This window comes from Carcharodon carcharias, chromosome 11 (assembly GCF_017639515.1).
Source record: "Carcharodon carcharias isolate sCarCar2 chromosome 11, sCarCar2.pri, whole genome shotgun sequence".
Lineage (NCBI taxonomy): Eukaryota > Metazoa > Chordata > Chondrichthyes > Lamniformes > Lamnidae > Carcharodon > Carcharodon carcharias.
This window is the reverse complement of record NC_054477.1, coordinates 43,739,336-43,761,918: the sequence shown is the minus strand read 5'-3', so window position 1 is coordinate 43,761,918 and position 22,583 is coordinate 43,739,336. Positions and strand designations below refer to the sequence as shown.

General features: G+C 46.5%; 1 protein-coding gene across 6 annotated transcripts in view; it reads left to right on the top strand.

Annotated features, from left to right (window-relative positions):
• LOC121284064 (protein furry homolog) overlaps nt 1-22,583 on the top strand; it is a 520,851-nt gene that overhangs the window by 278,857 nt on the left and 219,411 nt on the right. For all 6 annotated transcript variants that reach the window (XR_005944426.1, XM_041199077.1, XM_041199078.1 and 3 more), the window contains exons 23-24: nt 14,355-14,479; nt 19,950-20,007. Coding sequence is in view for 5 of the 6 variants with exons in the window: in XM_041199077.1 (XP_041055011.1) it covers nt 14,355-14,479; nt 19,950-20,007 (183 nt within the window). In the remaining variant the exon portion in view is untranslated. The remainder of the gene's footprint in view (nt 1-14,354; nt 14,480-19,949; nt 20,008-22,583) is intronic.

Genomic DNA, 22,583 nt, shown 5'->3' with positions numbered 1-22,583 from the left:
GTGTGGCACTACCACTGTGCTAAATGGGTTAGATTTCGAACAGATCTAGCAACTCAAGATTGGGCATCCATGAGGCACTGTGGGCCATCAACAGCAGCAGAATTGACTCTAACACCAGCTGTAACCTCATGGCCTGGCATATCCCCCATTCTACCATTATCATCAAGCCAGGGGATCAACCCTGGTTCAATGATGAGTGCAGGAGGGCATGTCAGGAGCAGCATCAGGCATACCTAAAAATGAGGTGTCAAACTGGTGAAGCTATAACACAGGACTATTTGCATGCCAAACAGCATAAGCAGCTAGTGATAGACAGGGCTAAGTGATCCCAAAACCAAAGGATCAGATCTAAGCTCTGCAGTCCTGCTACATCCATTCATGAATGGTGGTGGACAGTTAAATAACTCACTGAAGGAGGAGGCTCCACAAATATCCCCATCCTCAATGATGGAGGAGCCCAGCACATTGGTGCAAAAGATAAGGCTGAAGCATTTGCTACAATTTACAGCCAGCAGTGCCGAGTGGATGATCTATCTTAGCCTCCTCCGGAGGTCCCCAGCATCACAAATGCCAGTCTTCAGCCAATTCGATTCACTCCACGCGATATCAAGAAACGGCTGAAGGCACTGCATACTGCAAAGGGCTCTGGGCCCTGACAATATTTCCGCAATAGTACTGAAGACTTGTGCTCCAGAACTTGCTCCACCCCTAGCCAAGCTGTTCCAGCGCTACAACACTGGCTATGTGGAAAATTGCCCAGGTATGTCCTGTAGACAAAAAGCAGGACAAATTTAACGCAGCCACTTATCGCCCCATCAGTCTACTCTCCATCATCAGTAAAGTAATGGAAGGGGTCATCAACAGTGCTATCAAGCGGCACTTGCTTAGCAGTAACCTGCTCATTGACGCCCAGTTTAGGTTTCTCCAGGGCCACTCAGTTCCTGACCTCATTACAGCCTTGGTTCAAATATAAACAAAAGAGCTGAACTCCCGAGGTGAGGTGGAAGTGACTGCCCTTGACATCAAGACTGCATTTGACAGTGTGGCATCAAGGAGCCCTAGCAAAACTGGAGTCAGTGGGAATCGGGGGTGTGGGGGGGAACTCTCCGCTGGTTGGAATCAAACTAGCACAAAGGAAGATAGTTGTGGTTGTTGGAGGTCAGTCATTCAGCCCCAGAGCATCACCACAGGAGTTCCTCAGGGTAGTGTCCAAAGCCCAACCATCTTCAGCTGCTTTGTCAATGACCTTCCTTCCATCATAAGGTCAAAAGTGGGGATGTTTGCTGATGATTGCACGATGTTCAGCACCATTTGCAGCTCCTCAGATACTGAAGCAGTCCATTTCCAAATGCAGCAAGGCCTGGACAATATCCAGGCTTGTGCTGACAAGTGGCAAGTAACATTCACACCACATAAGTGCCAGGCAATGACTATTTCCAATAAGAGAGAATGCAACCATCGCCCCTTGATGTTCAATGGCATTATCATCACTGAATCCCCGACTATCAACATCCTGGGAGTTACCATTGACCAGCAACTGAACTGGACTAGCCACATAAGTACTGTGGCTACAATAGTAGGTCAGAGGCTAGGAATGGTGTGATGAGTAACTCACCTCCTGACTCCCCAAAACCTGTCCACCATCTACAAGGCACGTCCGAAGTGTGATGGAATACTCCCCACTTGCCTGGATGAGTGCAGCTCCCACAACCCTCAAGAAGCTTGACACCGTCCAAGACAAAGCAGCCCACTTGATTGGCACCACATCCACAAACCTTCACTCTGTCCATCACTGACGCACAGTAGCAGCATTGTGTACCAGCTGCAGGAATTCACCAAGGCTCCTTCAACAGCACCTTCCAAACCCACGAGCTCGACCATTGAGAAGGACAGGGGAAGCAGATAAATGGGAACACCACCACCTGAAAGTTGCCCTCCCAAGTAATTCACCATCCTGACTTGGAAATATATCGCCATTCCTTCACTGTCGCTGGGTCAAAATCCTGGAACTCCCTTCCTAACAGCACTGCGGGTGTACCTACACCACATGGACTGCAGTAGTTCAAGAAGATAGCTCATCAGGGATGAGCAATAAATGCTGGTTCAGCTAGTGAAGCCCACATCCTGTAAGTGAATTTTAAAAAAAGGAGACCCTCCAATGCTGAGGCTTGCTGCTGCAAATCTGGGAGAGAGAGGGCCCTTCAAAATGGAAACACTCTCTCAGCACTTCTAAATTATTTGAAACAAAAATTGACACATCTGCCAGACCAACATTGTGGATGGCGATCTGTGGCTGTAGCTGAATGCAGCTTGTCAGTTGGGTGAGCCTCAAAGTTATCCTAGAGCGTTGGATCTCCGGTCTGCTGCCTGGATGCCTCCTGCAGCCTGTTGCCAGGCTTCCCATCTTCGTGGAAGGGGGCCCACTTCCAACTGGAAAATTCCAATCGGCTTCTGATCAGTGGCCTTAATTGGTCACCTAATTGCCTTAACAAGCAACCTGCCAGCTATTCCATGCCTGACCTAGTCTTCCCGAAAATGGCTTTGGAGTGGGATGTCCCAGCAAACTAGCATGCTGGCCAAGGGTGCGAAATCACCTGCCTGCCTCAGTTCCCACTCCCATCAGCCTCCTCAAATCATGCCCCTAGACTAACACTTCAGTGCAGTCCTGAAGGAGGGCTGCTTTGTCAGATATAATGTCGTTGGATGAGTTGTCAAACCAAGGTTCTGTTCAGGTGGATGCAAAACATCCCATAGTATTCTTTCAAAGAAAAATGCTGAGTTCTTCCAGTATTTTGATAAATGTTCATTCCTCAATCACCTCCATCAAAAAGGATTAAGTGGGCATTTATCCTATTTGCTGTTAGTGGGAACTTAGTGTTCAAATTTGGTTGCTGTGTTTGCCTATATATCAGCAGTGGCTTCACTTTAAAAATAATTAATTAGTTATGAAACACTTTAGGAAGCTGTAAAGACATGGAAAATAGGATAGAAATGTAAGCTTTATTTTCCTTCCATGGTGGTTCAAAATTGCATGGGAATGTATTTTATATGGCCAAGTAGATCAGATAGATGGGTTCAACAAAAAACATGTTGAAATAAATTATTTTATTCATCCTGGCCTAGTTGTTTAAAAACATATAGCAAATAACTATTGTAAATATTGTATTGGGAAAACTCAACATATTTGGAAAACAGAGAGCGGAATCATCCCAGATTTGCACTAAGTGCAGTAGCGGAGGAGTAAAAAGACCTTTTAAAGGCTGGCTGCAATGGCAGCTTCTCACACCGTATTATCCCAAACCCGCCACATTAATTATGCATTTCTGGGAAACACGGTGTTTCCATGGTGGGCAGGCTTTCATTTCCAACACCTCGTGCTTCATCACGCCAGGCACCATATTTATAGTGCAGCCACCTGCACATCGCTTGGTGCTTCTAGCCCATGACTGCTGCATGGAAGACATGGCCCCAAAAGGCAAGAAGACTGCAGCCCCCAGGTTCAGTGACATGTCCTTCAAGCGGCTTTTGGATGCAGTGGAAGCCTGCCGTGATGTCCTCTATCCCCGCTCTGGCTGCAGGATGGGCAGCAACATCACTGATCTGGCTTGGGAGGAGGTGGCAGCGGTGGTCAGTGCCAATGCCCTTCAAAAGAGGACAGCCACAAAAGGATGAATGATCATCTCCATCCCGCCAGGGTAAGCCGCTCTTCTTATCACTCTCAGTTCTCACACTCTCAAACCCACCACACATCCATAGGGCCTCACTCATTCCCAGTTCAAGGGACATCACCATTCACTCTCTCTCACATACACTTTATTGTCCTCATCCCGCCCATGGGGCCACTCATCACCCACACGAGCCAGGCACAGTTATCACCTGGACTGGCAGGCATCCTGCTTACACTCTCTCTATCCCTATTCATTCAGGACAAGCTGGCAGACAAGAGGGAGAGGTTGCAGATCGGTGGAGGAGTGCCTGCAATCAAGGTCCTCATGGACTTCGAAAACAGAGCCAAATAGCTGGTCGGCGAGGATCTGGACCATTGCTGTGCTGGCGGTGAGGTCAATGGTGCTCTGCCAAGTGAGGATCCAGCAGTGCAACATCCATCAGATAACCATGCTTGAGTGATGTGTCCTGTTTCACAGGCCACTGCCATGCACTAATTATCTCTCCTTGCTTTTGCAGGCACATCTGGGAAATTTCCAAGAGAATCCGTGACCCAGGGCCTCCAATCAAGCCCTGAGGGAAGCTCAGAAGAGGAATCTGCTGAAATTCTCCCTGAACACCCAACACAGCGCTCACCCACATCCTCCACCAGCACAGAGACACACACCTTGGTGGGACTTGGTTTTAGAGTAGCCTCAGTATCACAATCTGGTGAGTACATCATACTTTCAGATCCAACCAGGCGGCAGGAGAGACTTCCCAAGTATCCGACGCTAGGAGGACTGCTGGAGGCTAGAAATTTGTTGAGTTCGAGTCAGATAACGAGCCTCTGGACTCGGTCATACCTCAGTTGCTGGAGGTGCAAAGGCAAGCTCAGGAACATCAGGGAGGGATGTCAGCTGCACTCCTCAAATTGCAAGGCACAATGGAGGAGTCCGTTCACCTTCAGGCTGAGGTGATAGGGCCGGCATGCCAATACACCAAGGTCAACATTGGTAGGTTGGTGGCTGTCATGGAGACCTTGCTCCAGGACGTCGCTCTTGCATTGCTGCGCAGGCTGAACTCCATCTCCGACATCATAGTTGGCCTCCAACACGAGAAGGGTGTGGGACAGCCTGATCTCACTCCAGCTACCCCTTCCCTTCAAGGAGTCAGCCAGGGGCCCTTGGGCACCCATAGGAAGGCGGATTAGCAGTTGTATCCCTCCCGAGGCCATCCATCCAGGTGACTCCGGGAGTATCCGACTCATCCGAATGCCTTCTTCCTGTGACCTCAGCAGCTCCAGCTCCACAGGCTGAAGAGGGTGCCTCTGTCACACAGCGGGACCCCAAAAACAGTACGGGGCCCTCTGGGTCTCAGGCCCCCAGAGGATGCCCATCAAGGTCATCACAGGCAGAGTATAGCAGTCAGCAAGCTGCCTCCATCTCCGCTGTGGATGTCCAGGGAGCACCAAGACACGGTTAGGAAAATTAAGATGTAGTTGCATAGCCTGGGCACAGGTGTTAAACACTTGCACATAATGTTCACTAATGTAAGTAAACTCCCAAGAGTGTCTCCCTGCCTATGTCTCCTTGTTTTGATGAGCGGTGCTCATGTCACTCAGATGTGAAACCTTTCTGCATAAGATAAAGGTAGGTGTCTCAGACCAGGGCCCCTTTCCTGTGCTTTGGGCAGCCACCAGACCACGTGATACCCTCTGTGGACTATATTGCACGGCTCCACCAAACCGGTCTAGGCACCAGAGCCTCAGTTTTAGCATCCTGATGGTTTGCTCCACCAAGTTGCGAGTTGCAGCATGAGCCATGTCCTCTGCGGGTAGCCCTTGTCTTTTTTGAGTCATCCCTGCAGCCTCTGTGGACCCTGGAAGACTTCAGGGTGCAGACCTGCAGGAAGCGTTTGTGCCGGTCGCACACCAGCTGCACATTCAGCGAGTCTGGCCTCACACTCCCTGGATACATTACTGAAGTCTGCAGTTCGATGGTGCTTGTCATTGCTGCCAGAATGTCGTGGGCAGGAGTCACAGAGTTCTGTCATTCTCTGTGTGCTCTCAGCACCTTGAAGCTAGGGCTGGCCTCCATTTCCTCAGCATCTGTGACCAGTGATGCTGTGCTCCTGAAGGGGTCAGGTGCTGAAGGCGGAAAAAGGATCGGATACTTTTAAAGTTTCATGGCTGTGTCACCATGATATGACCCTGATCACACAGCGCAAGCGAGCTGCCGTTGGCCAGACAGGAATCAGACATTCTCAGAGGCTGTGTGAAGATCTATGGAGTGTCATCACTGCATGTCATCATCATCCTCCTGCAATCGAGCGACTATTAGGGCCACCACTTCGCCTCTATGACAGGAGCATTATCACAGAGGGTATGTGCACTGCCATAAGCTAGATTGGGGTCAAACATTCACAGATGCAATGTGAAGATCTGTGGTGTCTCCAAAATAGCATATTGTCATCATCCCCCATAAATCTAGCAGCTATCAGGGCCTCCCAAGCGTGCCAGCCTCGTCTGGCCAGTGCAAGAGCCTCATCAACATCATTGTTGCCATCATCGTCACCTTCACAACCTCCTCATCCTCATCACCATCAATGTCCTCCTCGTTGGAGGAGACCTCCAGCTCCTGCATCTCCTCCTCAGCCAGCTCCTTTCCCTATTGCATGCCAGATTGTAAAGGGTGCAGCAGGTAACTATGATACGTGATACCCTCTGTGGACTATATTGCACGGCTCCACCAAACCGGTCTAGGCACCAGAGCCTCAGTTTCAGCATCCTGATGGTTTGCTCCACCAAGTTGCGAGTTGCAGCATGAGCCTCATTATACCTTTGCTCTGCTGCAGTCTGAGGCCACCGCACAGACGTCATCAGCCATGTCCTCTGCGGGTAGCCCTTGTCCTTTTTGAGCCATCCCTGCAGCCTCTGTGGACCCTGGAAGACTTCAGGGTGCAGACCTGCAGGAAGCGTTTGTGCCGCTCGCACACCAGCTGCACATTCAGTGACTGGAGCCCTTGCAGTTGACATAGTTGACCGTTTGTTGTGATGGAGATCTGAGTGCCACGTGAGTGCAGTCAATTGTACCCTGCACCTCTGGGAAAGCCAAGACTGGGCAAACCCAATTGCTCTTCCATCCTGGCTCTCTTGGTCCTGAACAAATTGCACAAAGTTGTGTGCCCTTGCGAAGCTGGCATCCATGACCTCATCGATGCATTTGTGAGTGGAGACTTGTGATAGAGGTCACCAATGGAGCCCTGAAGGGAGCCACTAGCGTAACAATTGAGCACCATGGTCACTTTCATGACTACTAGCAGTGGATTGCCCCCATGGCACCAAATCCTGTAGTAGCTGGCAGATGTGACCGACCAGTACCTTAGACATGCACAGTCTTTGGCGACACGCGTTGTCGGTTATCTGCAGGAATGAAAGGTGGCATCTATAGACCCTGAGTCTAGCTAGACGCTTACCAACGATGGCTCGTTGTGGCTCTTCAGCAGCATGTGCAGGAGCCCCAGCCACCCCTTCTTCCTAAGGGTGCTGCTCCTCCCTCTGCACAGCCAGGCACCCCCGTTGCTCTCTTCTCCGTCGTCTCTGCTCTCTGTTTGCCACGAGGCACATAGCTAGTATACCAGGCTCCTTGCTCTTGATGTATTCCTCCTGCAGGATGAAGAAAAAGAGTGCATCCAACTAACTGAGTAAAAACTTGGAGTTTGGTGAGAGGGGAAAAGGAGTTATTGTTTCCCCTTTCTACCTTTCTCATCCCACAGAAACTGGTTCTAGCTCTACTACAAGGAAAGGAGCTAGCTGCTAGCTGTTTGGTGAGTATCTGGTAAGTTCTATTCTATCCCTAAGGTTTAAAATAGTACACAATTTGCTGGTAGTTAATAAAACCTATAAGAAAGCAACATAAATAAGTGATTAATATAATTAAGTAATTATTTAAAACACATTCAAGATGGCAGGACAGGCAATGTGTCAAGATTTCAGCATGTGGGAGCTCCTGGCTAACATTGTGATCCAGGGCAAAAACGTCTACAGTGTCTGCAGCTTGAGGAACTTCAGCTCAGGGTCATTTTTTTTCATTCATTTACTGGATGTGGGCTTTGCTGGCTAGGCCAGCATTTATTTAGTTGCCCTGGAAAAGGTGGTGAATTGCTTTCTTGAACTGCTGCAGTCCATGTGGTGTAGATACACCCACGGTGCTGTTAGGAAGGGAGTTCCAGGATTTTGACTCAGTAACAGTGAATGAAAGGCAATATATTTCCAAGTCATGATGGTGAGTGACTTAGAACTTCCAGGCGGTGATGTTCCCATCTATCTGCAGCCCTAGCCCTTTTAGATGGTAGTGGTCGTGGGTTTGGAAGGTGCTATTGAAAGAGCCTTGGTGAATTCGTGCAGTGCCTCTTGTAGATGGTACACACTGCTGCTACTGTGCATCGGTGGTGGATGGAGTGAATGTTTGTCAGTGTGGTGCCAATCAAGCGGGCTGCTTTGCCCTGAATGGTATCGAGCTTCTTGAATGTTGTGAGAGCTGCACTCATCCAGGCGAGTGGGGAGTGTTCCATCACACTCTTGACTTGTGCCTTGTAGATGGTGGACAGGCTGGAGATGGGCTACTCATCACACGATTCCTAGCCTCTGACCTGCTCTTGTAGCCACAGTATTTATATGGCTAGTCCAGTTCAGTTTCTGGTCAATGGTAACTTCCAGGATGTTGATAGTGGGGGATTCAGTGATGGTAATGCCATTGAACATCAAAGGATGATGGTTGGATTCTCTCTTGTTGGAGATGGTCATTGCCTAACGCTTGTGTGGCACGAATGTTATTTGCATAGCTAGTAATATAAAGACAGTAAGAGTTTCTTTAGATATTTAAATAAGAAAATAGTTAACAAAGTGAATGTTTGTCCAATAGTGAGTGCATCCTGGGAATTGATAATGGAAAGTAGGGAGATGACGGATGAATTAAACAGGTATTTTGCTTCAGTCTTCACTATAGGGGACACAAGTAACATAATGGAAATAGCTACAAATCAGGAAATGGAAGAGTGGGAGGAACTCTGGAAAATTACAATCATCAGGGAAGTGATATTGAGCAAATTGTTGGGTCTGCAGACTGACAAATCCTCAGGTCCTGATGGACTTCACCCTAAAGACTTGAAAGAAGTGGCTAGTGAGATAAATGATGCACTGGTTTTAATTTTCCATGATTCCCAAGATTCAGGGAAGGTTCCATTAAATTGGAAAATAGCAAATATAACTCCTTTATTCAAAAAGGGAGGGAGACGGAAAGCAGGAAACTATAGGCCCATTAGCCTAACATCTGTCACAGGGAAAATGTTAGAATCTATTATTAAAGATGCAGGCCGGGATTTTCCACGTCCACCAGTGTTGGTCATATTCGGTGGTGTGGCGAGAAAGCAAGAAAATCAGTTTCACAACGTCGTGAAACCAGCTTGTGATTGTCTGCTCCGCCTGCCGATGGCGAGGCTGCGTTCCCGCCATTGGACATCGGGAACCTCATTGTAAAACATCAGCATATCATTATAAGGCAAGCCCACCAGACTCATACCCCTCGCCGCAGCACCCCCCCCCTTTTTTTTTTGCTGGATCATCCATGAACTTCCTGCCAACATGTTTCACTACGGCGTGGCAGGTAAATCGGTGTCCACCCACCATTAAAACTGCAATTATCCCAGGAATGCATAATTAATGCAGCGGGTTTGAGACGACATGCGTAAAAAGTCACCATTGCGGCTGGCGGATAAGCCTGCTACCGCACTTAGTGCAAATCTGGGACATTTCTGCCCATTATAGCAGGGTGCTCAGAAGAATTCAAGGCAATCAGGCAGAGTCAACATGGTTTTGTAAAAGAGAGATCATGTTTAACCAATTTATTGGAGTTCTTTGAAGGAGTCACATATACTGTGGATAAAGGGGAACAGATGGATGAACTGTACTGAGATTTCCACATGGCATTTGATGAAGTGCCACATCAGAGGTTATTGCAGAAAATAAGTGCTCATGGTGTAGGGGGTAACATATTAGCATGGATAGAAAATTGGCTAGGTAACAGGAAGCAGAGAGTTGGCATAAATGGGTCTCTTTCTGGTTGGCAGGACATGATGAGTGGTGTGCCACAGGGATCAGTTCTGGGGCCTCAACTTTTTACAATTTATACAAATGACTTGGATGAAGGGACTGAGGGATTGGTAGCTAAATTTGCTGACGAGACAAAGATAGGTAAGAAAGTAAATTGTAAAGAGGACATGAAGAGCTACAAAGTGACAGAGATAGGTTAAGTGAGTTGGCAAAGATCTGCCAAATGGAGTATAGAAACTAGGAGCAGGAGTAGGCCATTTGGCCCTTCGAGCCTGCTCCGCCATTCATTATGATCATGGCTGATCATCCAACTCAATAGCCTGCTCCCGCTTTCTCCCCATACCCTTTGATCCCTTTCACCCCAAGAGCTATATCTAACTCCTTCTTGAAAACATACAACGTTTTGATCTCAACTACTTTCTGTGGTAACAAACTCCATAGGCTCACCACTTTCGGGGTGAAGAAATTTCTCCTCATCTAGGTCCTAAATGGTTTACCCCATATCCTCAGACTGTGACCCCTAGTTCTGGATTCCCCCACCATTGGGAATATCCTTCCTGCATCTACCCTGTCTAGTCCTGTTAGAATTTTATAAGTTTCTATGAGATGCCCCCTCATTCTTCTGAACTCCAGCGAATCTAGTCCTAATCGACTCAATCTCTCCTCATATGTCAGTCCCGCCATCCCAGGAATCAGTCTGGTAAACCTTCGCTACACTCCCTCTATAGCAAGTACATCCTTCCTCAGATACGGAGACCAAAACTGCACTCAGTATTCCAGGTGTAGTCTCACCAAGGCCCTGTACAATTGCAGCAAGACATCCCTCCTCCTGTACTCGAATCCCCTGGCTATGAAGGCCAACATACCATTTGCCTTCTTTACCGCCTGCTGCACCTGCATGCTCACCTTCAGCGACTGGTGTGCAAGGACACCTAGGTCTCGTTTCACATTCCCCTCTCAATTTATAGCCATTCAGATCTGCCTTCCTGTTTTTGCTACCAGAATGGATAACCTCACATTTATCCACATTATACTGCATCTGCCATGCATTTGCCCACTCAGCTTGTCCAAATCACACTGAAGCATCTCTGCTTCCTCCTCACAGCACACCCTCCCACCCAGCTTTGTGTCATCTGCAAATTTGGAGATATTACATTTAATTCTAAATCATTAATATATATTGTGAATAATTGGGGTCCCAGCACCAATCCCTGCGGTACCCCACTAGTCACTGCCTGTCATTCGGAAAAAGACCCGTTTATTCCTACTCTTTGTTTTCTGTCTGCCTTTGTTTTCTATCCATCTCAATACACTACCCCCAATCCTATGCGCTTTAATTTTACATGCCATCTCTTATGTGGGACTTTGTCGAAAGCCTTCTGAAAGTCCAAATAAACCACATGCACTGGCTCCCCCTCATCAACTCTACTAGTTACATCCTCGAAAAATTCCAGTAGATTTGTCAAGCATGATCTCCCTTTCATAAATCCATGCTGACTCTGTCCAATTCTGCCAATGTTTTCCACTTGCTTAGCTATTAAATCTTTTATAATGCACTCTAGAATTTTCCCCACTACCAACATCAGGCTGACTGGACTTCTCTCTGCCTCCCTTTTTAAATAGTGGGGTTCCATTAGCTACTTTCCAATCTGTAGGAACTGTTCCAGAGTCTATAGGATCTTGGAAGATGACCACCAATGCATCCACTATTTCTAGGGCCACTTCCTTAAGTACTGTGGGATGTAGATTATCAGGCCCTGGGGATTTATTGGCCTTCAATTTCACCAACACCATTTCCCTACTAATACTGATTTCTTTCAGTTCCTCCCTCTTACTAAACCCTGTGTTCCCCAACATTTCTGCTATGTTATTAGTGTCCTCCTTTGTGAAGAGAGAACCAAAGTATGTATTTAGTTGGTCGGCCATTTCTTTACTCCCCATTATAAATTCCCCTGTTTCTGACTGTAAGGGACCTACATTTGTCTTCACCAATCTTTTTCTCTTCACATACCTATAGAAACTTTTACAGTCAGTTTTTATGTTCCCTGCAAGCTTACTCTCATACTCTATTTTTCCCTTCTTAATCAATCCCTTGGCCCTCCGCTGAATTTTAAACTGCTCCCAATCCTCAGGTCTGTTGTTTTTTCTGGCCAATTTGTATGCCTCTTCCTTGGATCTAATACTATCTCTAATTTCCCTTGTAAGCCATGGTTTGGCCACCTTTCCTATTTTACTTTTGTGCCAGACAGGAATAAACAATTGTTGCAGTTCACCCATGCGCTCTTTGAATGTTTGCCATTGCCTTTCCACCGTTATCCCTTTAAGTAACATTTCCCAATCCATCATAATGTGGGCAAATGTAGAAATCATTCATTTGGCAAGAAGAATAAAAAAAGAAACTTATTATCGAAAGTAAGAGATTGCAGAGCTCTGAGATTGAGGCATCTGGGTGTCCTAGTGCATGAATCACAAAAGGTTAGTATGCAGGTACAGTAGGTAATTAGGAAAGCTAATAGAATGTTATTGTTTATTGTGAAGGGAATTGATTGTAAAAGTAGGCAGGTTATGCTTCAGTTTTACAGGGCATTGGTGAGACCACATCTGGAGTGTGTACAATACTGGTCTCTTTATTTAAAGAAAGAGGTAAATGCATTAGAAGCAGTTGAGAGAAGGTTTACTAGCCTGGAATGGGTGGGCTGTCTTATGAGGAAAGGCTGGATAGGTTAGACTTGTATATATTGGAATTTAGAAGAGGAAGGAGCGACTTAATTGAAACCTTTAAGATCCTGAGCAGTCTTGACAGGATGAATGTGGAGAGGATGTTTCCTCTTTTGTGAGAATCTAGAACTAAGGGTCACTGTTTAAAAATAAGGGGTCACTCATGTAAGGCAGAGATAAGAAGAATTTTTTTTCAGGGTTCAGTCTTTGGAACTCTCTTCCTCAAAAGGCAGTGGAAGCTGAATCTTTGAATATTTTTAAGGTAGAGCTAGATTGATCCTTGATTAAGAAAAGGGTGAAAGGATATCGGGTTTGGCAGGAATTGGGGTTCAGATTGAATGGTGGAGTAGGCTCGAGGGGCCGAGTGGCCTACTATTCCTAATTCGTTTTTCATTTGGATATTCTAAGAGCCTCTCTTGGTTAAGTCTGAAGGCCCCTTAACGCATCCAGGAGAGTGCTAGCTACCAATTGAATGGCCAGAGTTTAGTGTGCTGTATGGCTGCCCGAAACCCCAACCACCTCCACCCCCTCCACCTGATCGATTTGGCAGCAGCTTTGCCCATTGGACTGCAGGCTGTGCTCTCAGCTCAGGCACAGGAATTCTCCTAACCCACACTACAAGGCTGCACTGTTGAACCACGGGGGACACTGGTCCAAACCAGGATAATGACACTGTAAAGGGCTGTGAGCGCTTCCACCAGTGACTGCTCCATGGCTAGTTTTAGCAAGGAGATTATACAAAATGCCAAGTCATCCTAACCCTTGGGCACAGACTGCAAACTAATGAGTCCACTAAAACACTCGTTAGTTTGCAGTCTGTGCCCAAGGGGTGAAAAGCTCAGGCGCACTTGGTGGCACTTGCATGCCTCTGCGTCGCTTGAATGGGCAGATAAGATAGAGGCCCGACTCCACGCATGTCATTGTGGCTGCGTCTGAAGTCTTAGTTGCAGAGGAATTGTCACTTTATACAAAGTTTCCCTAATGCGTAGCTGCTTCCCTCCCCCCCACACCACGCACGTGCTTGCACACTACCTTCAACCGCAAGGCAACCCTTGTCCCACCCTCAAGTCACCTCAACTCAGGGCAGCCCTTGCCTCCACACCTCCGATGTGCCGCAACTTTGAAGTCCAACAGGTGACCTGGGTGAGCGCTGCGCAACATTACTGTGTACTCACCTCCAAATTCCCCTCAAAGTGCAGCCCGCCAAATGCACGCCTTATATATGCTGTTGTGTCATGTGTCGGGGGGGTGATCCAGCGGGGCAGGATGATTCTGGCAGCTGGCCTTATAATGATATGCAGATGTACTACAATGAGGTTCCCGATGTCCATTGGTGGGAAACACAGCCCACCATCGATGGGCTGAGCAGACGATCATAAACTGGTTTCACGACGTGTGACACCAATTTTTGGCCCTCTCGCCATATTGCCCACTCATGCTGCCGAGCACGCCCGATGCCGGTGGGCATGGACGATTCTGCCCAGAGTGTAAGTGAAGGGAACAGGATCGTTACACAGGACACCATCAAAGTTTAAAGAGCAGAGATTAGATAAATTTGTTATTAGATAACAGCAACATTTCGTTTTAAAATCTGAAAATCGTAGAAAGAGACATCTGAATTTCTTATTATCCTGTTGCCTTTTTTGACAAAAATTTTAGAGAACGAGAATGCAAAAAAATAGTCTGGGTCCAATTGTGAAATGTAAGTTTTATAGCATCATTGTTGAATTTTAGACAATAAAAATATATTAGCTGCATTTTTGGAATTGTTGTTATGAAATGACTGAAGGCCTTTTAGGTAAAAGATGAAATCATGAGCTATGCGTACTGGAAAGTCTTTCAAAGTATTATAGGGTTGTTTTAATTTATCATTGCACAGGTCATAGGAACGCCATCTGTAGCAGTATTGTTGAAACAACTGGTTCCATTGATGCGTGCTGAAAGCATAGAAATTACAGAATCACTGGTACTGGGATTTGGAAGGACAAATTCTCTGGTGTTCAGGTACCCCAAGAATCATTTTTGGCTTTACCTACTAAAACATAGCAATTATAATAAAGTCAGATCTTTATTATCTCTTTTATCATTTTTATTCCAGTAATAATTATAAATTTCAGTATGGAATAATAATCTATGTATTTCAAGCGATTTGCTGACTATCTTGTCATTTGAGGGTTCTGTACAGTTCCTTAAAGATAACAGTAAACACAGAAGTCCAGAATTTCAACAAATTTATTTGGGTCACAGAAGTGCTGTGGAGTGATACTTGCAATGCAGCTTTAAATGAAATGGCTGTTTGAACAGCTTGGGTGGGTGTTATGCATTTTAAAGGCCCCTCGAGCCTGCTCCGCCATTCAATAAGATCATGCCTGATCTGACTGTAATCTCAACTTCACATTTCTGCCTACCCCTGATAACTTTCACCCGTTTGCCTATCAAGAATCTATCTAGCTCTGCTTCAAAAATATTCAAAGTTTCTGCTTCCACCACCTTTTGAGGAAGAGAGTTCCAAAGACTCTACCCTCTGAGAGAAAAAAATTCTCTGCATCCCTCTCTTAAATGGACAACCCCTTATTTTTAAACAGTGATTCCTAGTTCTAGATTCTCGCGCCAGTGGAAACATTCTTTCCACATCAGCCCTGTTAAGACCCCTCAGGATCTTTTATGTTTCAATCAAGTCTCCCCTTACTCTTCTGAATTCCAGCGTTTGTCCAACCTTTCCTCATACCATAACCCTCCCACTCCAGGGGCAGGATTTTACCATCGGCGGGTGGGGGTGGGGCCTGCTCACCACGTAAATTGACGCTGGATGACGTCGGGCAGAACTCCTGACTTCACCCCACCCCATTTAAATTTTCAGGAAGGCGGGGGTGCAGCAAAATCAGCTGCGCACCCACCAACCTGTCAATGGCCAATTGAGGCCATTGACAGATGAATTAAAGTAATTAGTGGACCTGCCCGTCCAACCTTATGGTTGTCGGGCAGGCCAGGAGCCCTGGGGGCAACTAGAAAAAACATGGAACCTCATCCACCAGCGGGATGAGATTTCATGTAGGGTTTTAAAAATTTTAATAACGCTGTTATGGAAATTATGAACATGTCCCAACTCATGTGACATTGTCATATGAGGGGACATGTAAGGGCATTTTTTTTCTATTTTCAATATTGTTGACAGTAGAGGCGACCTCCCTGAGGCAGCACTTAGCCTCAGGAAGATGAGTGCGCTGTTTCGTGTGCGTGTGCGAAAGAGAGCACTCCCAATTTTAGGGCGCCCCCCCCCCACCCCGCCCACACAGGAAGTACATAGCGCTTCCCTGCGGACATCACACTGGGCGGGCTTTAATTGGCCCACCCACGTAAAAAGGCGCCGCGCCTCCAATTGGGGGCGCTGATCAGAAGCGAGCCTGCACACACCTGCCCGTCAAATTCCCCCCCAACGGGGGGAAAATTCTGCCCCAGGTATTAGTCTAGTAAAGCTTCTTTGAACTGCTTTCAATGCATTTACACCAATCCTTAGATAAGGAGACCAATACTATATACACAGTACTCCAGATGTGGTCTCAGCAATGCCCTGTATAACTGAAGCATAACCTCTCTACTTCTATTGTGAGGGGAATTGAATACAAATGATAACATTCTTTCAGCTTTTCTAATTACTTGTTGTACCTGCATACTAACCATTTGCGATTCATGCACTAGGACACCTAGATCCTTCTGAATCTTAGAGCTCCTCAATCTCTCACCATTTAGGTAACATGCTTCTTTTTTTATTCTTCCTGCCAAAATAGACAATTCCACGTTTTCCCACCATACTCCATTTACCAGATCTTTGCTCATGCACTTAACCTATCAATATCCCTTTGTGTCCTCCTTATGATCTCTACACAAATTACCTTCCTATCTGCCTTTGTATCATCAGCAAATTTAGCAACTATGGGCTGCATCTTCCAGTAGGCGAGCAGGGGCGGGGCCCGCTCACCAACCCGTAAAATGACGCAGGGTGACATCGGGCATGCGTCCCGACATCACCCTGCGCATTTAGATTTTCAGTTCGGCAGACGCGTATCAGAATCAGCTGTGCGCCCGCCAAACTGTCAAAGGCCTATTAAGGCCAGTTAACGAACAATTAAAACAACCAACTGAGCTGCCCATCCAACCTTAATGTTGGTGGGCAGGCAAAGAGCCCAGGCGACCTTCAGAAAAATCATGAAACCTCATCCATGGGCGGGTTGAGGTTTCATTAAGGCTTTAAAATCTGTATAAAATGTTTAAACAAAAAAAAATTGACATGTCCCAGCTTATATGACAGTGTCACATGACAGGACATCAGGAATTTTTTTCTGCCTTTGATGAACTTTTGAATCTTATCTCCCTGTGGCAGCATTTTGCCTCAGGGAGATCTTGTGCTCTCTTCTGCGCACATGCACGAAAGAGTGCACTCCCGGCTCAGGGAATCCTCCCCACACACACAGGGAGCGCACAGCCTTAATTGGCCCTCCCACTTAAAATGGCGCCTGGGGTGCTGACGGGAACCCGCCTACTCCCGCACAACCCCCTCCCTGACAGGGGGAAAATCCTGCCCCATACCTTCGGCCCCTTCATCTAGGTCATTTATGTAAATTGTAAAAAAATTGAGGCCCCAGCACTCTGATCCCTGTGGCCTGCCATTCATCACATCTTGCCAGTCAGAAAATGACCCATTTATGCTTACTCTCTGTTTCCAGTTAGCTAACCAATCTTCTATCCATATCAATATACTACCCCCTACACCATGAGCTTTTATTTTCCACAATAACCTTTGATGTGGAGCCTTATCAAATGCCTTCTGGAAATCAAAGTAGAGTACATCCACTGGTTTCCCTTTATCCACAGCACGTTACTTCTTCAAAAATCTCCAATAAGTTGGTTAAACGTGATTTCCCTCTCACAAAACCATGTTGACTCTGCCTAATTATGTTGAATTTATCTAAGTGCCCAGATATAATGGGCAGAATTTTGCCTTGGTGGGCAGGCGGTCCTGTGCGGGGTGGGGAGGGATTCCCCATCTGTCAAAGTGCGCATGCACACGAAAGAGCACACTGCTCCCTGAGACTAAGTGCTGTCTCAGGGAGATTAGTGACAGTTAAAAAAAATTTCAAAAATAGAAAAATATTAAAATTATTAATATGTCCCCCTCATGTGACAATGTCACACGAGATAGGACATGTTAGTAAGAAACACACAAACTTTATGAACATTAACGTTGGATGGGCAGGGTCTTTAACAATCTTAATTAGCCTGTCAATGGCCTTAATTGGCCATTGACAGGTCAGCGGGCGGACAGCTGATTTCGCTGTCCACCTGCCTTCCTAAAAATTTAAAGGGACCAGGATGACGTCAGGGGTTCCTCCCGATGTCATCTTCCTGTCCGTGAGCAGGCCCCGCCCCCAAATCGCCGATGGGAAAATCCTGGCCAATGTCTTTAATAACATTTCTAACGTTTTCTCTATGGCAGCTCTATGGCACTGGCTTGCAGTTTCCTACTTCATGTCCCCCTCCCTTTTTGAATAAAGGAGTACATTCACTATTTTCCAATCTAGTGGAACCTTCCTCGAATCTGGGGAATTTTGGAAAATTAAACCACCTGCAACAGGTGCTGTGTCGTTGATGAACACCACCACTTGGAAGTGCCCCTCCAAACCACTCACCATCCTGACTTGTCCTTCACTGTCACTGGGTCAAAATCCTAGAACTCCCTCCATAATAGCACTATGGGTATATCTACACCACAGGGACCGCAGCTGTTCAAGAAGGCAGCTCACCACCACCTTCTCAAGGGCAAATAGGGACCGGCAATAAATGCTGGCCTAGCCAGTAACACCCACATCCTGTAAATGAATTTTTAAAATCTCCAGAGGTACATCATCAACCTGGGGCTCAGCATGGGCCTGGCCTTCCACAGCCTCCATCAGGCAAATCTGCAAAGTGTTCACCAGCTTGTGACCCTGAATCTAATGATGAGTGCGTACCCACCAACATGGGAGTATTTGTGCTGGTGGAGAGAACAGGGGAATAATGTGAAGTTATTCTCCCTGATAATCCTTCATTCTCCTCAGAGGTGAATGGCTAGCCCCTGATCTCTCCAGCTGTGCTTCCTTCTGAATAACCGTGACCTGAATGAGAGAACAGAAACATTGAGGGTTTAAGGACTTTCCATCTCCTGATCTCAAATTCTCCTGATATGGAGCTCCATGTGTCCACCACTGGACACATAAGTGCTGCGCTTCACATGTGGGCCAGAAGCACTCTTCTGTCCCTGGACTCATTCATTCACTCTTCCATGATAATATTCTTGTTTCACTGTCAACAATCGATCAGCCAGCCAGTTCCTGGACCTCTTCTGCCGGGGTCAGGATACTCAGGTCTGGGATCACTCCACTGTCTTTGGCCCTCGCTTTAATATTGTGTGCCTGTTTTTCCTGCAAGCAGAAGGATGAGCACAGTTAGTTTCCCCACAAAGGCTAGCACGACACCTTTGCTTAGGACAGTGCCTTAGTCCATGGTGAGAGCTCATAAATGCCTCCTCCATACATCTGCTCTCGAGAGATCTTTTGGGAGTCAGTGAAAACAGATATGCACCTTGTGCCGAGATGCAGCCATGCCTCTGACATGATATGCTGCTGCCTGACCTCCTTGATACTAACTGGGTGGTCACACTCTCCCCACCAAGTGCACCTTCTTGCATAGCCACATACGTGCCCCAAAGAGCGAAGCACCATAGAGAATTCAGCTTGTTGGAGTGAAGGTCATTGACACAATTGTGGCACTGCACCCAGGTTTAGGCTATTACCCAACAGCTGCAGCCATCCTCTGCAACCTCTGTTCATTCTTGCTTGGCCGGTCTCTTCTTTCTGTCACTTGGGAAGAGAACCTCCTGCCTGCCAGTACAGCCTGGAGGAGAAACTGCAGGGGTTCATGGGGCCACAGTGTCTGTCTTCTGCCATGGTCGCAGCAGGCTCCTGTTCAGTTCTTTCAGGGTCTTCTGACCAGACAGGCAGCAGGAAGGGTCTTTTGGCCAGTCAGGCAGCAAGAGGATACTTCTGACAGTAGGGCAGGCAATCATTTAAAACAAAAGAGTAGCGTATGAAGGGCTGGTAGCCCTTTAAATATGGTACCAGCACCTGCCATTGAGTCAGCTAACACTAACATCAGCACCTCATTTCCCACCTCTGCCCTTGAATTGGATGGACCCCAGGCCTCCCCAGTTTAATTGGCAGCCACCGCATGATGGCATGATGCTTGAGCAGACGCAGCACCTTTTGTCCACCACTTAAATACAGGTGTTAACCTAGCTTTTTAACCCATTTATTTTAAATAGGTTACTATTTCTGCTTAAGCAGTGGCCTTTTTCTGTTGTTAGAACCAATAATAATATCTAAGTTTATATACCTTATCATTAAAGACGTCGTTATTTTTTTCTCTTTTTTTAATTCAGAGAATTAGTTGAAGAGCTACATCCATTGATGAAGGAAGCTCTTGAACGCCGACCAGAGGTTTGTTTTTGAGACTTTTCTTTCATGATAGAGAAAGTGTAAACCTGATTATTTTTCTTGAACACCCTAAATGCTACCAACTCATGTTTGTTCTGATTGAACATTATTGTTTAATTATTTATGACAAATTAGGGGAAAATACGTACATGAAAATACAAGTTTATTTTGAATTTTGAACTTGGCGAATCTAAAAATTGAGAAGTGGGGTCAGGTGCAAGAATAATAGCTAGGTGAAAGTCAGCCTCTGATGTCCTGTTTTGCAGGTAGAAGGGCAGGTGGGGCTGAACCTCTCTCTCGGACCTCTAGGGTTGTAATCTTAAAAAACAGGACCTCTAGGGTTGTAATCTCAGGATTACTCCCTATGCCATGTGCCAGTGAGGCTAGAAATAGGAAGATAGTGCAGCTGAACATGTGGCTGAACAGATGGTGTAGGAGGAAGGGTTTCCGATATCTGGATCATTGGGATCTCTTCCGGGGCAGCTGGGACTTATACAAGAAGGACGGGTTGCATCTAAACCGGTGGGGCACCAATATCCTGGCTGCGAGGTTTGCTAGTGTCACTCGGGAGGGTTTAAACTAGTATGGCAGGGGGTGGGAACCAGAGTAATAGGTCAGCAGGTGAAATAAAGGACTGGGAACCAGTGAATATGGCCCGTAGGACTAAGAGGAAGGGCAGGCAGGGAGAAATTACTGAACACATTGGGACTGGGGGTCTGAAATGCATTTGTTTCAATGCGAGAAGTATAACAGGCAAGGCAGGTGAGCTTGGAGCTTGGATTAGTACTTGGGACTATGATGTTATTGCTATTACAGAGACTTGGTTGAAGGATGGACAGGATTGGCAGATAAACGTTCCAGGATTTAGATAGAGGATAGAGAGGGATGTGGAAGAGGTGGGGGAGTTGCACTGCTGGTTAAGGGGAATATCACAGCTGTACGACAGGAGGACACCTCGTTGGGCTCATGCAGCGAGGCAATATGGGTAGAGTTCCAGAATAGGAAGGGTGCAGTCACAATGTTGAGGGATTACTATATGCCTCCCAATTGCCGGCGGGAGATTTTAGAAAGATGTAAAAGCAATAGGGTTGTTGTGGGTGATTTTAACTTTCCCTATATTGACTGGGAATCACTTAGTACTAGGGGTTCAGATGGTGCAAAATTTGTAAGGTGCATCCAGGAGGGCTTCCTGAGACAATATGTAGATAGTCCAACTAGGAAAGGGGCAATACTGGACCTGATATTAGGGAATGAACCCGGCCAGGTGGTCGAAGTTTCAGTAGGAGAGCATTTCGGGAAAAGTGACCATAATTCAGTAAGTTTCAAGGTACTGGTGGATAAGGATAACAGGAGTCCTCGGGTTAAGGTGCTTAATTGGGGGAAGGCTAATTATAACAATATTAGGCAGGAACTGAGGAATCTAGACTGGAGGCGGATGTTTGAGAGCAAATTAACAACTCACATGTGGGGAGCTTTCAAACGTCAGTTGATAAGAATTCAGGACCGGCATGTTCCTGCTAGGATGAAGGAAAAGTATGGCAAGTTTCAGGAACATTGGATAACGAAGGATATTGTGAGATTAGTCAAAAACAAAAGGGAAGCATTCGTAAGGGCTAGAAGGCTGGGAACAGAAGAAGCCCATGGAGAATACAAAGAAAGTAGGAAGAAACTTAAGCAAGGAGTCAGGAGGGCTAAAAGGGGTCATGAAAAGTCACTGGCAACCAGGATTAAGGAAAATCCCAAGGCCTTTGATACATATGTAAAAAGCAAGAGGGTAGCCAGGGAAAGGGTAGGCCCACTCAGGGACAGAGGTGGGAATCTGTGTGTGGAGCCAGAAGAAATGGGAGAGATAATAAATGAATACTTCTCATCAGTTTTCACCAAAGAGAAGGACTTAGCGGTCGATTTGTCTAGGGAAGAGTGTGTAGATAGCCTGGATCATGTTGAGACCAAAAAAGAGGAGGTGTTAGGCATCTTGAAGAATATTAAGTTGGATAAGTCCCCAGGGCCAGATGGGATCTACTCCAGAGGACTGAGGGAGGCAAGGGAGTAGATTGCTGGGGCCTTGACAGAAATCTTTGTATCCTCACTGGCTACGGGTGAGGTCCCAGAGGACTGGAGAATGGCCAATGTTGTTCCATTGTTTAAGAAGGGTAGCAGGGATAATCCAGGAAATTATAGGCTGGTGAGCCTTAGGTCAGTGGTAGGGAAATTATAGGAGGAGATTCTTCGTGACAGGATTTAATACCATTTGGAAGCAAATGGGCATATTAGTGAGAGGCAGCAATGTTTTGTGAAAGGGAGGTTGTGTCTCACTAACTTGATCGAGTTTTTCGAGGAAGTGACAAAGATGATCGATGATGGAAGGGCAGTGGATGTTATTTACATGGATTTCAGTAAGGCCTTTGACAAGGTCCCTCATGGCAGATAGTACAGAAGGTAAAGTCGCACGGGATCAGAGGTGAGCTGGCAGGATGGATACAGAATTGGCTTGGTCATAGAAGACAGAGGGTAGCAGTGGAAGGATGCTTTTCTGAATGGAGAGCTGTGACTAGTGGAGTTCCGCAGGGATCATTGCT